Source organism: Gallinula chloropus, assembly GCF_964237585.1.
Source record: "Gallinula chloropus genome assembly, chromosome: 27".
NCBI lineage: Eukaryota > Metazoa > Chordata > Aves > Gruiformes > Rallidae > Gallinula > Gallinula chloropus.
The window spans coordinates 4,554,951-4,567,955 of record NC_140112.1 but is presented as its reverse complement, the minus strand read 5'-3'; the positions used below and the strand labels follow the sequence as shown (position 1 = coordinate 4,567,955).

Genomic DNA, 13,005 nt, shown 5'->3' with positions numbered 1-13,005 from the left:
ACACCTTTATTTTTTTATCAGCCTTTGTTGGCGCTGGAGCTCCCTAATTAAAACGTGCTTCAAAGCTTTTTCCTCTGTGCCCGGAGTCGTGGGCGGCTCTCTGAGGACTCTGCCCTGGCAAACGTCCGGTCTCCTCAGGCCGGAGCGAGGGCAAGCCCCGCCAGCGGCGCTGACGCCATATAAGAACCCCCGCCCGCCTCTGCCCCCTCTCCTTGTTTGAAGAGCGAAAGGGCCTTGCCATGGCAGCCGTCACTGTTATCGTAAGAGGCGGGGCCGTGTAGCGCGCATGCGCTTCAGCCCCGCGCTGCGTCTGCGTTGCCGCCGTAGCGAGGGACAGGGAGCGGGTGCTCCCACTGGGGCCGCCGGGGACATGAGGCAGTCGAGCCGCCCGCCCTCCTGCGGCCCGGGCCCAGGCCTCATCCTGGCGTTCGTGCTGTCGTGGCTTGGTGAAACACGGGCTCAGGGTGAGTAACCGGGGTTCGCTCGCTTCTCCGCGGCGGGGCGGGGGATAGAAGGAGGGCACGCCGAGTTCCCGCGGCCTTCCGGCGCGGAGAACAACAGGGAGGAAGGGAGAGAGTTGGGCCGCCGCTCCCCTGGCTCTGAGGGTGCCGCTGGGCTGCCGGCGGCCTTCCCGAGGCCGCTCGGGAAGGCGGAGGAAATGGCTTTAGGCGGTGGCGGAAGGGGTAGCGCAGCGGCCTGGGTGAGGATTGAGGTGGGGGTGGGGGTGCGAGAAGGGTCGGGTTGTGCTACGGAGCGGGGTGGCGCTGGCTGTGGTGGGTGGGGGTGCTGGCTGTGGTGGGCCTGCCCTGAGCTTGGGGCTGGCTTGTCTTTTAACGTCCTGGCAGATCTGTAAGCAGCGATATAAATAGATTGGGAAGGAAATTAACAGGCATTGTTTGAGCGGTCGCGGTCCGCGTTGCGCGCGAGTCTTGCAAAAGCGGATCTGGCGTTTGCGTCGGGGTTACAAGGTCCTGAATGTGGTTTTCTGGGTCCTCCAGCACGGAGTTTTACCATCTCGAGCAGTAACGGTGCCTCGGAACATCCCTGGGCCCGCGTGTCTCTGTTGGGCGGTGCAGGTGGTTTTAAACTCCCCTCTCTGATCTGCCTGGCCTTGTGCCTCAGGAAGAGGAACCACCTGTGCGAGCAGAGCTGGCTGGCTTGTCCTGCAGCGTGAGGAACAGGCTTTTTCCTGCAGATGGGCACACAGTGGGTTAAACCACCTATTTACCTCCAGGAACAAAGCAAACATACGAGAGCTGTGCACTGGAAGGAGATGCTTTGTCTGGGTGGAAACAGCTAAAGAACTTGAGAAAACAAATGAACTTGTAGTAGTGCAGGGTTGGATGTAATTAAAATATAAATGAAAGAATTGAAACCTAGCTAACTATGCAGAAAGCTCTGGCTTTTAAGAATGGCACCCCTTTCATTCACCAATGAGTCCTTAAAACCTACTGAGCTAGTCTGCTCTCTGTGTCCTTATGCCTCTTGTTGACAAGGTTGTGTATTGCTTTTTTCCTTCCTCTTACTCTGACAGGCACGTGTTTGCCACCGGATAGGCTGCAGTATGCAGAGCTCGAGGACACGTTCAGTGCAACAGGGAGCTTTCCTATTGGAACCCAGGTGACATACATTTGCCGACCAGGGTATACCTTAATCCCTGGGAAACCCAGAGCTCGTACGTGTGAGGAAGACTTGCAGTGGTCACCTGTAGAGCCATTCTGTAGAGGTAACTTATGTGTGAGCTCTTTTGCTTTTTCCCTTGTGGTGTTTAACAGTTATAGTTGATTTTCATGCAAGAACTAGTGTTCTGTATGAATTTCTTTTATAAAGCTTGAAAAATGCTAATGACACTAAGACCCGAAGACTTGGTCACAGACTACAGACTATATAAATAGTCTTCGTATATAACTACAAATATGTAGATTTATATTATTTTCTTTCCTCTTCCTCCTAGAAAGAAAATGTAGGCATCCAGGAGACTTAGAAAACGGATTTGTTAATGTGCCAAGTCTTACATTTGGTTCAACAGTTACTTTTTCTTGTGAAGAAGGGTAAGTGTTTTTGTGAAGTTGATGAATTCTTTTCCACTTCTCTCTGTTTAGACCAGTTTTGAATCAACTCCAAATTTTCTTCCCCGGGTTCCATTCGAGTTCTAACTTGAAACGTCTCCAGAATTCTACCTGGAGCAAAATAAATTACAGCTAAACTTGGTTTGATTCCAGGTTTTACTTGCTGTTTGCATCAACCAAGGGTTAAGCTTCATAGTGAGATTCTGTAGAGTGACAACTACAGTGTTTTCTGATGCCTTCTTTTAATGCTCCTATGGCTGAGGGAGTAAATACACATATTCATCACACGTTGTTATTATACTGAATAATGACCCACCTGTCTGTGTATAGTGAATTAAGTCAAGAACACTAACCTCTCTCAAGGGTTTTTCCTCCTTTTCCTATTAACAGCTTATTTCTTTAGTATTAGTAACTCCAGAGTGTTAATATTCAAAGGTACACGTCTTAAACCAGTGAGACTTCCATCAGTTCCTTCAGTCTCATTGAATTCTCTCTTGTTTTCAAAGTTGAGACTGTTAGCAAAATAAGATTAAGATTCCACTCTCATTATAACAAAAACTTGGTGTGTCATGTCTCTATAATCAAAGAACAGAATTATGTAAATGTTTCTCTCTGTTTGTGGGAAAATGAGAGATTTCTTAAGTTTTACCTCTTTAAAAATTTTTGCCTGTCTGTAGATTCAGATTGCGTGGAACTCGTGAAATTTCCTGTGTAATTAAGGATAAAGGCGTTGACTGGAATAGAGATCTTCCTCTCTGTGAAAGTAAGTAAAATATTACTGTGGTTTAATTTTATATTCAGGTGGTTTTAACTCATTTAGAGACAGCTGTGCTGTGAACCTTCTAGTAATAGACATGGTGGTAATGTCAATGGCAGGACAAGGGGGAATGGATTAAAACTGAAGGAAGGAAGGAAGATTTAGATTAGATATTAGGGGGAAGTTTTTTACAGAGAGAGTGGTAAGGGGCTGGAACAGGCTGCCTAGAGAAAGGGTGGGTGCCCCATCCCTGAGGGTGTTCAAGGCCAGGTTGGATGGGGCCCTGGGCAACCTTGTGTAGCTCCAGGCCTGGAGGTTGGTGTCCCTGCCTGTGGCAGGGGGGTTGGAGCTCTATGGTCCTTGGGGTCCCTTCCAACCCAGACCAGTCTGTGATAGTATGATAATGTAGGACTAATTTTTCTTTTTCTTTTTGGAACTACCCACGATGTGCCTGAAGAGTGACCACTGATAATTAGCAGTTATTTTGGTAATTAGCTCATCTCAGTTAAAGGCAATCTCTTACTGAAATTGTGTCTCTCTGTAATAAATTACCGTCGGTAACTCTCTGTTACAACTGTAGCTTGTCTTAGAAATATTTATCTGTCATATTTTAAATGAAATTACTTGAAAAATCCAGGCTAGCTATTTCTTAGATGAACAAAGTAACAGAAAAATTCTGTCAACTAATTGATGTGATTTATTTCTAGGTATTCCTTGTGAGCCACCCCCGAGCATAGCCAACGGGCACTACACTGAAGCAGATAGCTATGTGTATCAGTCATCAGTAACCTACACGTGTAACAGTGTACCAAAGGGCCAGGATCCTTTCTCACTAATTGGCACACATACTATTTTCTGCCTGTCTGATGCAGACTCAAATGGAGCTTGGAGTGGACCACCTCCACAGTGTAAAGGTTGTTGGGATTTTTAATGTATCGTTTTATCATAGCTTGTGTGACCCCAAAACTTCACTATCTGTCCCTTTTTTGGAAGGGGGAGTGGACTTAGATCCTCTTGTACTGAATTTTGTACAGTTCCACTGGAGATCATAGCGACTGCATTATGGATATTGATTGATTATGGCATAGAATGGGACTAAAATTCAAGTTAAAACTTGAAAAATATATGTATGAGCATGCTGTTGCTAGAAGCAACAAGGACAAAGTGAAGGAACTAAGACAATATTAAGTCTGGATTGCTGAAGACAAGTTGTTTAGAGACCAAGAGTGTGGAAGCTAGATTATGAACAGTAAAAAGGTGAGGAAGAACTCTTTTTCTAAACACAGTTGCTGTGCAAGTGGAGAAATTAATGCAAAGTAAGTACAAAATTGTGCTTTGCAGGCATAGGGAGAAATACCAGGTGCTTGCATGTTGTCATTTGAACCCTAATCAGTAGCATTTTGTTTCCTCAAAGTCTGCCACTGTACAGAAGAGTGTCTTCTGGAAGTGGGAATGTGGTTATATCAACTACTATGGTTTCTTATGAGTGTGTAACGTTACAACTCAGTAGCTTTAACCAAGGATCTTCTCCACTTTCAAGAGAGTAACCTTCTTACTAGACCCCTCCAAAAGAGTTTGAGCAATCAGATGAGGAACCTTATGAGCAGTAGAAGGATGCTGTGGCTGTTGCAAATATACTGGTAACAAATGTTTCAGAGCTGTTTTTCTTTTACCTGTTTCAGTGGTCAAATGTGATAACCCGACAGTTGAAAATGGGAGGAAAAGAGTTGGATTTGGACCTTCCTACAGATATAGGGACTCAGTCGTGTTTGAATGTGATCCAGGCTATATGCTGATCGGATCAGAGATGATCACCTGTGGAGAAAATAGCACCTGGTTTCCTGCAAAACCAACTTGTGAGAAAAGTAAGCCTTTAAATAAGAATCCAGATTCTCTTCTGTCTTGAGAATATTGCAAATCTGTCTTATTGTTATGATCTTAAATTTTAGCTGAGTGACTCCTGAGAGTTTTTGGGTGACAGTGAGTTGGGTTACAGATGTGCATATAGAACTTGTGGTGTGGGCATGCTGTGTTGCTACTGCAGCATAATAGTACTGTGTTTGCTCTAGTGAATTCATGTGTAAACACAGAGAAAAGAGGTGTTTCCGATAGAATTAGGAGTATCCAAAATCATTATGTGTCTGTGTTCTCTCATGCATGATGTATGGTGTGTAGTATGTTGTTAGCTTTGTTCAGGCAATATTAAGTGGGGGCTGGGACATAGCAGTGGTCTTTCAGTAACCTTTCTTCTTCCTCTGTGTGCTGGAGGGAGAGGGAACATTGTTGTAGGCTACAGTGAGGGATGTATTTACACAAATGCTCTACTAATAAGCTCCCAAGAATGAGAACCACTTCTGCAAAGAGTATGTTTGGGTGTTCTGTAATGAATGAGTCTGATGAGGCACCTGGAAATGATTCTAGAGTTTACAAAAATAATTAACAAGCAAATATGAATTGCGTAGCTACCACATCATAAAATCATAAAACCTTAATGAATGCCTAGTGATGTTTCTTTTAGTCTTCTGAAGGTAAGATTTGTACAGAAAACTGTGGTAAATATAAAGTATTCAGATATGCTGATCTCTTTTTCTCATACAAAGCCAGTGTATATTTATGGAGTGAGTTAATGAAATATGAAATGTTTATTATCGCTAAACTTTTTAAAGGTACCGAAGATAATTGTGGTCACCCACATGTCACCCATGGAGTGGTGATTCCAGAGAAATCTGTGTATGACAGAGGAGAATCTGTTGAGATAAAGTGTGATTTGCACTGTGCTTTTCCTGATGGCACTGGTGAGATGACAGTAACTTGTGCAGGACTGAATACATGGACCTCTCTAGAACAATGTGAATGTGAGTAAAACTCGTCATTGGTAAGATAAAGGGCAGAGTGCACGTTACTGCATCAGATGTTGAACTTGCCATTCTCTGAAAGCCAGGGGTCTGTCCTGGGGACACATGGGCTGTGTTAGTGAGTGTCATGGGGTGGAGTTTCAGCAACTGAGGAAGGTTTTTTGGCAGAGTTGGGGTTCTTGTTGAGCCTTTGCTTTGTTTATGGAAATTGGTAAAGCTCAAAGGCCAGTGTTGTGGGAGTTGTTTCCTGAAAGGTGTTCTTTTGATGATGGCAGGCTTGTTCTCATTTTGCACCATGTGATTTTGTTACAACATAAACAGAATTTGTCATAACTGGATGCAGCTGCTTGTCCTAATGAAGCTGAGATGTGCATTTCTATTAATGTCCTAATTGATATCGGCAGAAGTATCTGCAGCCTCTAGGAAGCAGGAAGCCTTTGGATGTAAAATGTCTTAAGGATGGACTGAGCTTCTGATAGTTAGACAAATGTAGGGAATTCTTGTTGGCAGCTTCTTGAATGTTTCATATACCAGCTCTGTTCTTGGACTTTTATCTCCTTTTTTTCCCCGTCCCTCTTTCCAGGTGAGTCTAAACCAACTTCTGGTGTCACTCCACACATAAGTCATGGTCAAGTAGTTGATGGACAAAAACCTTCATATTCTGTCGGGGATTTTATTAGGATTGAATGTCACACAGGCTACAAATTACATGGTGAAGCTCGGATTCAGTATGTGGGAGAAAACCAGTGGAATCCTGGAGTGCCAACGTGCCAGTTAAGTAAGTATGAGCCTCAAGAATTTCCACTTGAATGACAGTACATGTAACAGAAGCTTTTCTTCTTGGGGATATTCTTTTGTGTTCAGGAGAAATCATTTAATGCAAACTTCCTTTTTTTTATTTGGACACAAGAAAAACAGGGTTTGGTAAGATCCACATAAAAATAGGAATATTTGAAATAACGTATGATATAAACTATTGTGCTGGATTTATTTCAAATAACTTTGTGAATATTTTTATAATAATGTCAGATAAGCACATGTGTTCCTCATGTGATACTAATTTACTCTTATTTTTAGGTGATTCTGCCATCGCTGCCATCAGTGGTAAGTATCATACAAAACATGACCAAGATATGATGTGGATTCTGGCTTTTATGTGGATTGGTACTGGTCACCACTGGTCGTCACCTATGACTGCAGTAATATAATGTGATTTTGGAGTCTTGGTTATTTTGAAAATTCTTATCTACTCCTAAATCTGCACAGTTCAAGAAAAGTTCAGGTTACTTAGCACTGATAGATGAATTTAATGTAAAATGTGTATTTTTTTCATGTCTGAGGTATCAAATTTCAAAGGCAGACTTCCACAACTAAGTCACTTTCATAAACTCTTCAGAGTTTGCTGGAAGTGTGAATAAAAAACTGTGCCAGTGATCAGCCTGCCCTTGCATTTGTTACCCACGTTTGTAAGCCTATCTCTTTCTTACAAACTTGTTGTAAAAAACAATGTTAGGATGTTAACATACCTGTTAATACTAAGCCAGGACTTTGCCATCTTAGTTCAGCTCAAGAACAGTGATCACTGTCTTAAAGAGCCTCGAGTAAAACACTGGAGACACATTTGTGAAATAAGCCATGAAAATGTTAAGGTTTGGGGCTTTTTGGAGGGCGGGGGTTGCATAGGACTGGGGGTGAAGACAGTGCTATTTCTGCTAAAAGTTTTGAGGCTTTTTTTGAGAGTGAGAGCTGATCTTTTATCACTCTAAGTGTTTGTTCTTCGTTCTTCTTCAAGGGGTACCGGTAGCTGTAATTCTGGGCATCCTTGGATTCTTCGTCTACAAGAAATACTTTTCACAAAATGGGTGAGTAAGCCTACTTATTATTACTGCACATTCGTAAGTGACTGAGCAAAAGCAGTGCTAACACCCCTGTGTGTTCCTGGAGCTTCATCTGCCCTTTCTTTTTCAAATGCCTGATGTGTGAGCTTATCGCAGCAACTCATGAGAAGCTAAAGTGCCTAACAATATATTTGACTACATTTTGGTATCTGCTAATCTGTGTTCTTAAGCTTGTGTGTAGCATGGCTTTATTTGCCAAGGAAAGTACTTCTCACACCTGCTCTAAAACATGTCAGTTTACCTTTTAAAACCAGTGGCAGTATTGGTTTGCGTGGGCTTGTGTTATTTTATTGCTTGGGTTCCCTCTGGCATTGCTAGGTCTCAGATTTTAAGAGCCAGAGTGGATTATATGAACTTGGAATCCTTGGTGGTGAACCAAGGAGCTGCTGCATTTCTACACGAGGTGTACTAATTTTAGTGGGGGAAACTGGGCAACCAATTTGTGTTTTGGACCAGAAGCACCTTGAATAAAATACTACAGGCTTAGTTACAAGGAAAACATGCAACTAAATCCTTGGCCTAAACTGGTGCTAGCTAGCTTTGTTCCTAGAGTGTTTAATGTGTGAGTCCATGTAATTTTTTATCTTCCTGTGGCAGTGATGATGGAGGTCCCTGTGTTAAAGACTTGCAAAATCAACTGTAAAGTATTAGCTGCCTTAGTAGTAGGGTTCCTCTGTGCTTAATGAGACACATACAGCCTTTTGAACTTTATCTTCAAAACAACTGATTGTTGTGTATGCTTTTTCACAGAGGGGTGGCAGGAGATTTAAATGCCTCTGTGCATTGCTTCTTGCAGTGATGTGTTATTTTATCATCTTGAAAAAAATCCTGTTTTGTTAGAGAAATAGTTTGTAGCATGCAAAGTGCTGAAAATTCAGAGCAGGTGAGGTGGTGCATGTAGAATGTTATGATCAGCATCTTGTCAAAAACGAGTTATCCTTCATCAAAATCTGTTGGAATTTACCTGTGGTGTGTGCAGCAAAGGAGGGGATGGTATAAATAAAGCAAACCAGAGGAAATATTCCCGTGGCTTGCATTTGCAAGGAAGCACACACTACTACTTGAGAGAACCCTTCCAGCAGCAAAGTTTTAGCCCTAGTATCTTCTGTGTAGGCCGTACAGAATTGGTAAAAGGGCCAGACCGGCCCTGTGAGCAGGGTGTCTGTGTAGCTCTGTGCTGCTAAGTGATTTAGTGCTCTGGAGTAATTGTGTTTCATCCATGACTTGGATAATCTGCAGTCTGGATGGTCCACGTAAGAGTACAGGGGAGCTCATAGTATTAGGGCAGCTCTTTCTGTCTTCATCTGTGGAGGGACTTCTCAGGGTGTAGAAAGCATCTAAAAAATTAGAGGATGTTATATATAGTACAACATGGAAAGTCTCCCTGTGCCCAATGCTTTCCTTAAGCTTCCTTGCTGTCAGCATCTATTAAACCTCTTCCTTGTCTGAAAACCCTGCTTTAATCTCCGTTTATTAGGCCTAGATCTTCCTATTTAGTTTTCTGGATTCCTGATGTAGCTGAGCCTTTGTGAACTGTTGTGTTTCCAGTGCCTCATACTTGCTGGGTTGTAGTCTTCAAACTACAGCAAAGATCTTTTCTTGTCCTCTCTCTCTTGTGTGATTAATCTCCCAGTTTTATAGGACATTCAATTAGACCTTTTTCCCCTTCTGCTGTTCAGCTCGTATACAGTTGATGAGAGTTGCAAGGAAACATGTATTTTAAAAACTAATGTACCAGCTGAGATGGAAGAAACTACACAAATGAATTAATTGATCTCTAAAAGGTATACACTTTCCACTTAATTTGGACTTTTGCAATGAAGCTAAAGTGTCTCTTTTTACGGTGCTTTACTTGGAGTTTTAGAAGTGTAGGATCTATCTGGCTGTGAACATCTGTTTCCTTAAGGAAAGACTATAATAAGCATTGATTAATTTGGGGAAAGTAGGGTATGTTTCTTAAGCAGTCATTCATTGTTGGAAATAGTAGCTTCCAGTGGTTCCATGTCACACATCCTAGCTTTGGGTTGTCTCTCCATGTGTACTCAGCAGAATGTTTGCACCTGTTTCAGGGATGGGAAGTGAGTTCCAGTGGTGTTTCACTCTTGTTAGCTAATAGTACAATTCTCTATAACTAGAAAACTTTGGGAGCTGAAAATCACCTTTGCATGGACACTGGAGTTACAAAAGTAGTGTGCATCTGTTCAGAGAAAACCAGAATACAGGTGGCTCAGAATTACAGATTTCTCTGTGTTTTCAGCTTTCTAGAAGAAAAGTAAATAAGGTGCAAACAAGGTTGTCTTTTCAAACTCTTTTTTAAATGAAAAGGTGATTTATTTTTCAAATTCAAAGTTCTGTAGCCTTAAAAAGGGTCAAAATAGAGTTGCTTGTTTGGAACTGATTTTCTCTCTTACATTTCAAACAGTAGTCATGCATTTGACGATTGGCTCTGCCCTGCTGTGGGGTCAAATCAGCTCTTTCAAAACCCTAATTCTTCCAACCTTGTTACAACAGGACCCATTTAAGACTGGGCAGCTTAATTTGACTATTCCTTGTCAGCATTTTGCCATTACTAGAGCTTGCACATCAAATCCTTTTGTAAACTAGTAGCTTCTTTTGTGCGGCCTTTCTCCACTGCACAAGTTCTGAGAAGGTAACAGTTGAAATGTCATAGCTTTCACTCTAATGTAAAGATCTTTTCAAATGCAGTCTTGATCTTACTGTTAGAGGACAAGGGACTTTTCAGTAGTTTTTACAAGTTTGTGATGGGATACGTGAAAACTAAGCTTGGAGATTCTTTCAAAATAATGTGTGAATTAAGGAATATCATTGTTTCTAAGTGAGATGGGATTAGTTTGCCTTATTGTTGGAGAAAAGGAAAAAAAAAAGAGTCAAAAGTTCTTATTTCCATCTTACCTTTTACATCTGACAGTGATAAGAAAAATAATTGTCTGGTGTGTACATACTAGTAACCCTTGAGTTTTACTTATGGTATCTAGAGCTCCTTAGAGACCTAGAGTAATAGTCCAGAAGTTTGGTATGGCTTTTTGTTTGTTGCTTTTGTTGGGGTTTTTTTGCAAAGCAAAACAGGAGTTTTTCAAGAACTTGAAAATATATATATATATATATTTTCAGATGTAGTTAGAATTTTAATCCTCATGTGCTTAAGTGTTGTATATCTACTCTTAGACTACAAAATCAAAACTATCACAACCTAATATTCAGCTTCTGGTTACAAAATACGTACTAAACATCTATGCAGGATATTTCCTGATATAGGCTCTAAATTGTTCTGTTTTCAGTGTTTTGATAATACTGGGGCATGGCCCATCCATCACTTGAAATGATCCCTTTGGATCAAACTCTCTTCTATTCTGGGGTCATTTGTAGCAGTCTAGTGGATGAAAGGAAGCCAAAATCTCCTCAGTCTAGCAGTTGCTTAGTGGGAAGAGGACAAGTAATGATTTAGCTTCATGGCTTTACCTGTTGACTTAATGACAAAAACTAAGGATGTGCTTTCAGAATAAATGTAAAAACTATTTAAATGTAAAAATCTGATTTGACTTGTTTTTTTGTTTGTAGGAAACGTGACAGCACTCCAGGTACTGCCGAATATAAGATGTGTAAAGCATGAATGACCTTTTCAGGAGGGTGGGAGGGACTTAGCAGCTGAAAATAACTATCAGAGATGGAAAACGATTGCACTTGCACTCAGTCTTTATAGATGAGTATCTTGTATTGTGTCTTATACTGCTGAACTGTGGTAGGAGATCATTAGTAGGGTAAAAATGATATATACCTGCTTTTCTTCATGGGCCCCTCACTTTGTTCTGTGTATGTGAAATGGTCTTGAAAGCAAATACCTGTAGCATGCAAGAGTGTCTGTGTTGGTGGGAGTACTGGTCTGTCACTGTCACAGTACCAGCTGCTGCTGCCTGCAGTGCTCCCTCTTTTCTTGCAGAGGACTATCCACTGTTGGTTCTACTCACTGAAATCCAAATGTGCTTCTTGTTCATTTCTCACAGTTGAGGCAGTATAATATTGTCTCTTTGTATCTGAAATGTTGTGTTATTAATTTCCTTAAGAGATTGGTGCCATTTAAGGCTATGTCTTTCTGAAGCAATCGCAGCTTGACCTTATATACGCTACCTCTTTGTTTGCCAAAGTTGGTTTCTGTGTATCTAACTAATTAAAATGTGCCTTTAAATCAGAGTTTTATAGCTTTTTCTATTGTCTTGAAGAAGGAAAAAATTTTAAAAAACATATATTTCTCACTCTTTGATGTAGTCCCAGAAAGACTGTTGACTTCTTGATAGAAGGGCCCTAATTAAAGGGACTGCTGAGGACTTAGTGGTGGTCTCTCCCATCAGCACAGTGTAAGTTCCTTAGGGTGCTTGATTTTTCTGTAGCCTTGATGCCAGTTTCTAAGGTAACTTTTGTGCTTTTCAGCATAGACAGGGCACTGTCTGGATCTAGCTTCCTGGCTTTTTTTTTCCACTTGAAGTCACGTATTCCACATATAGCATTTGAAATCTCTCTACAGACTGTGGTGCTAAATCCAGCTCTGCAATACTGCATTTAGCATCAGATAGCTGTTGAGAAACAGAAGCGTTTCCCTGTCTGACTCTTTTCATGTTAAAGGAAGACCAAAGCAGCTCAGTTGCAGGAGTGAAGGAATGGGTGTGCTGGCAGCAGCAGTAGCTGTGGTCTCTCTTTAGGTAGCTGTTTGTTTCATGAAGTGTTTTATTTAAGACTGACTCCAGGAGCTCCCATCACAGTGTTTGCCATGAATCGAGACTCAGTCATGCATTGATAGCAAGTATGCATTTAAAGTAAGAGCTATTTCTAATTCCTTATTAAAACCAAAAGCCTAATTAGGACAGGTTTTGGTTTTGTGAATCTCTTGAGTTTGCTGTCAACATGCAGGCAGCTTACAAGAGCCAATTCTCCCAGAAAAAACCAAATTGCCTCACTTCGATGGCCGAGGCAGCTTTTAAACTCCTCTTGCTTTGTTACAGGGGTAGGTTGGCACTGCTCTCCATGGCTGTGAACAGGCTATTTGAATAACATTGAACTGTTTCAGGCTTTATAGGGCTTTGTGGGAAAATCCCAGCAGTTGTATTGTCAGAGTTCATAATAGTCTCTGGTTATTAAAAAGGAGTTTGGACTACACAGAATGATTTGCTATTCAATGCCTAGCTGATACCTAGTTTGATAATTGTTTGTAAACACTATGATAATATACTGGGAATTGAGTGTGTTGTTGCTAGTTAGCTTGATTATGTATGGCACCTTCAATGTTTTAAAATATGCTGAAATGCACTTAATACTGAAGTTAAATACCTGTACAAAATGGACTTATTTACAGCCTTTTTTCCAGATGTAAAGTCTAGAGATTACTTGTAATATTCTAAATAAAAATGTTAAAT

The 13,005-nt window shown here is 41.3% G+C and overlaps 1 protein-coding gene across 2 annotated transcripts; it reads left to right on the top strand.

Annotated features, from left to right (window-relative positions):
* Nucleotides 1-286: 286 nt before the first annotated feature.
* Nucleotides 287-13,005, top strand: LOC311201484 (membrane cofactor protein-like; the record flags this gene model as incomplete). Of its 2 annotated transcripts, XM_084275875.1 has the most annotated exons (12): nucleotides 287-464; nucleotides 1,535-1,726; nucleotides 1,955-2,051; nucleotides 2,747-2,832; nucleotides 3,534-3,740; nucleotides 4,509-4,691; nucleotides 5,493-5,681; nucleotides 6,265-6,459; nucleotides 6,759-6,785; nucleotides 7,474-7,543; nucleotides 9,259-9,363; nucleotides 11,159-13,005. In XM_084275875.1, the coding sequence occupies 11 exons, from the start codon at nucleotides 287-289 to the stop codon at nucleotides 9,347-9,349; spliced, it is 1,515 nt and encodes a 504-aa protein (XP_084132001.1). In that variant the 3' UTR covers nucleotides 9,350-9,363; nucleotides 11,159-13,005. The 2 variants fall into 2 exon arrangements, with proteins under 2 accessions (XP_084132001.1, XP_084132002.1); XM_084275876.1 differs by lacking the exon at nucleotides 9,259-9,363.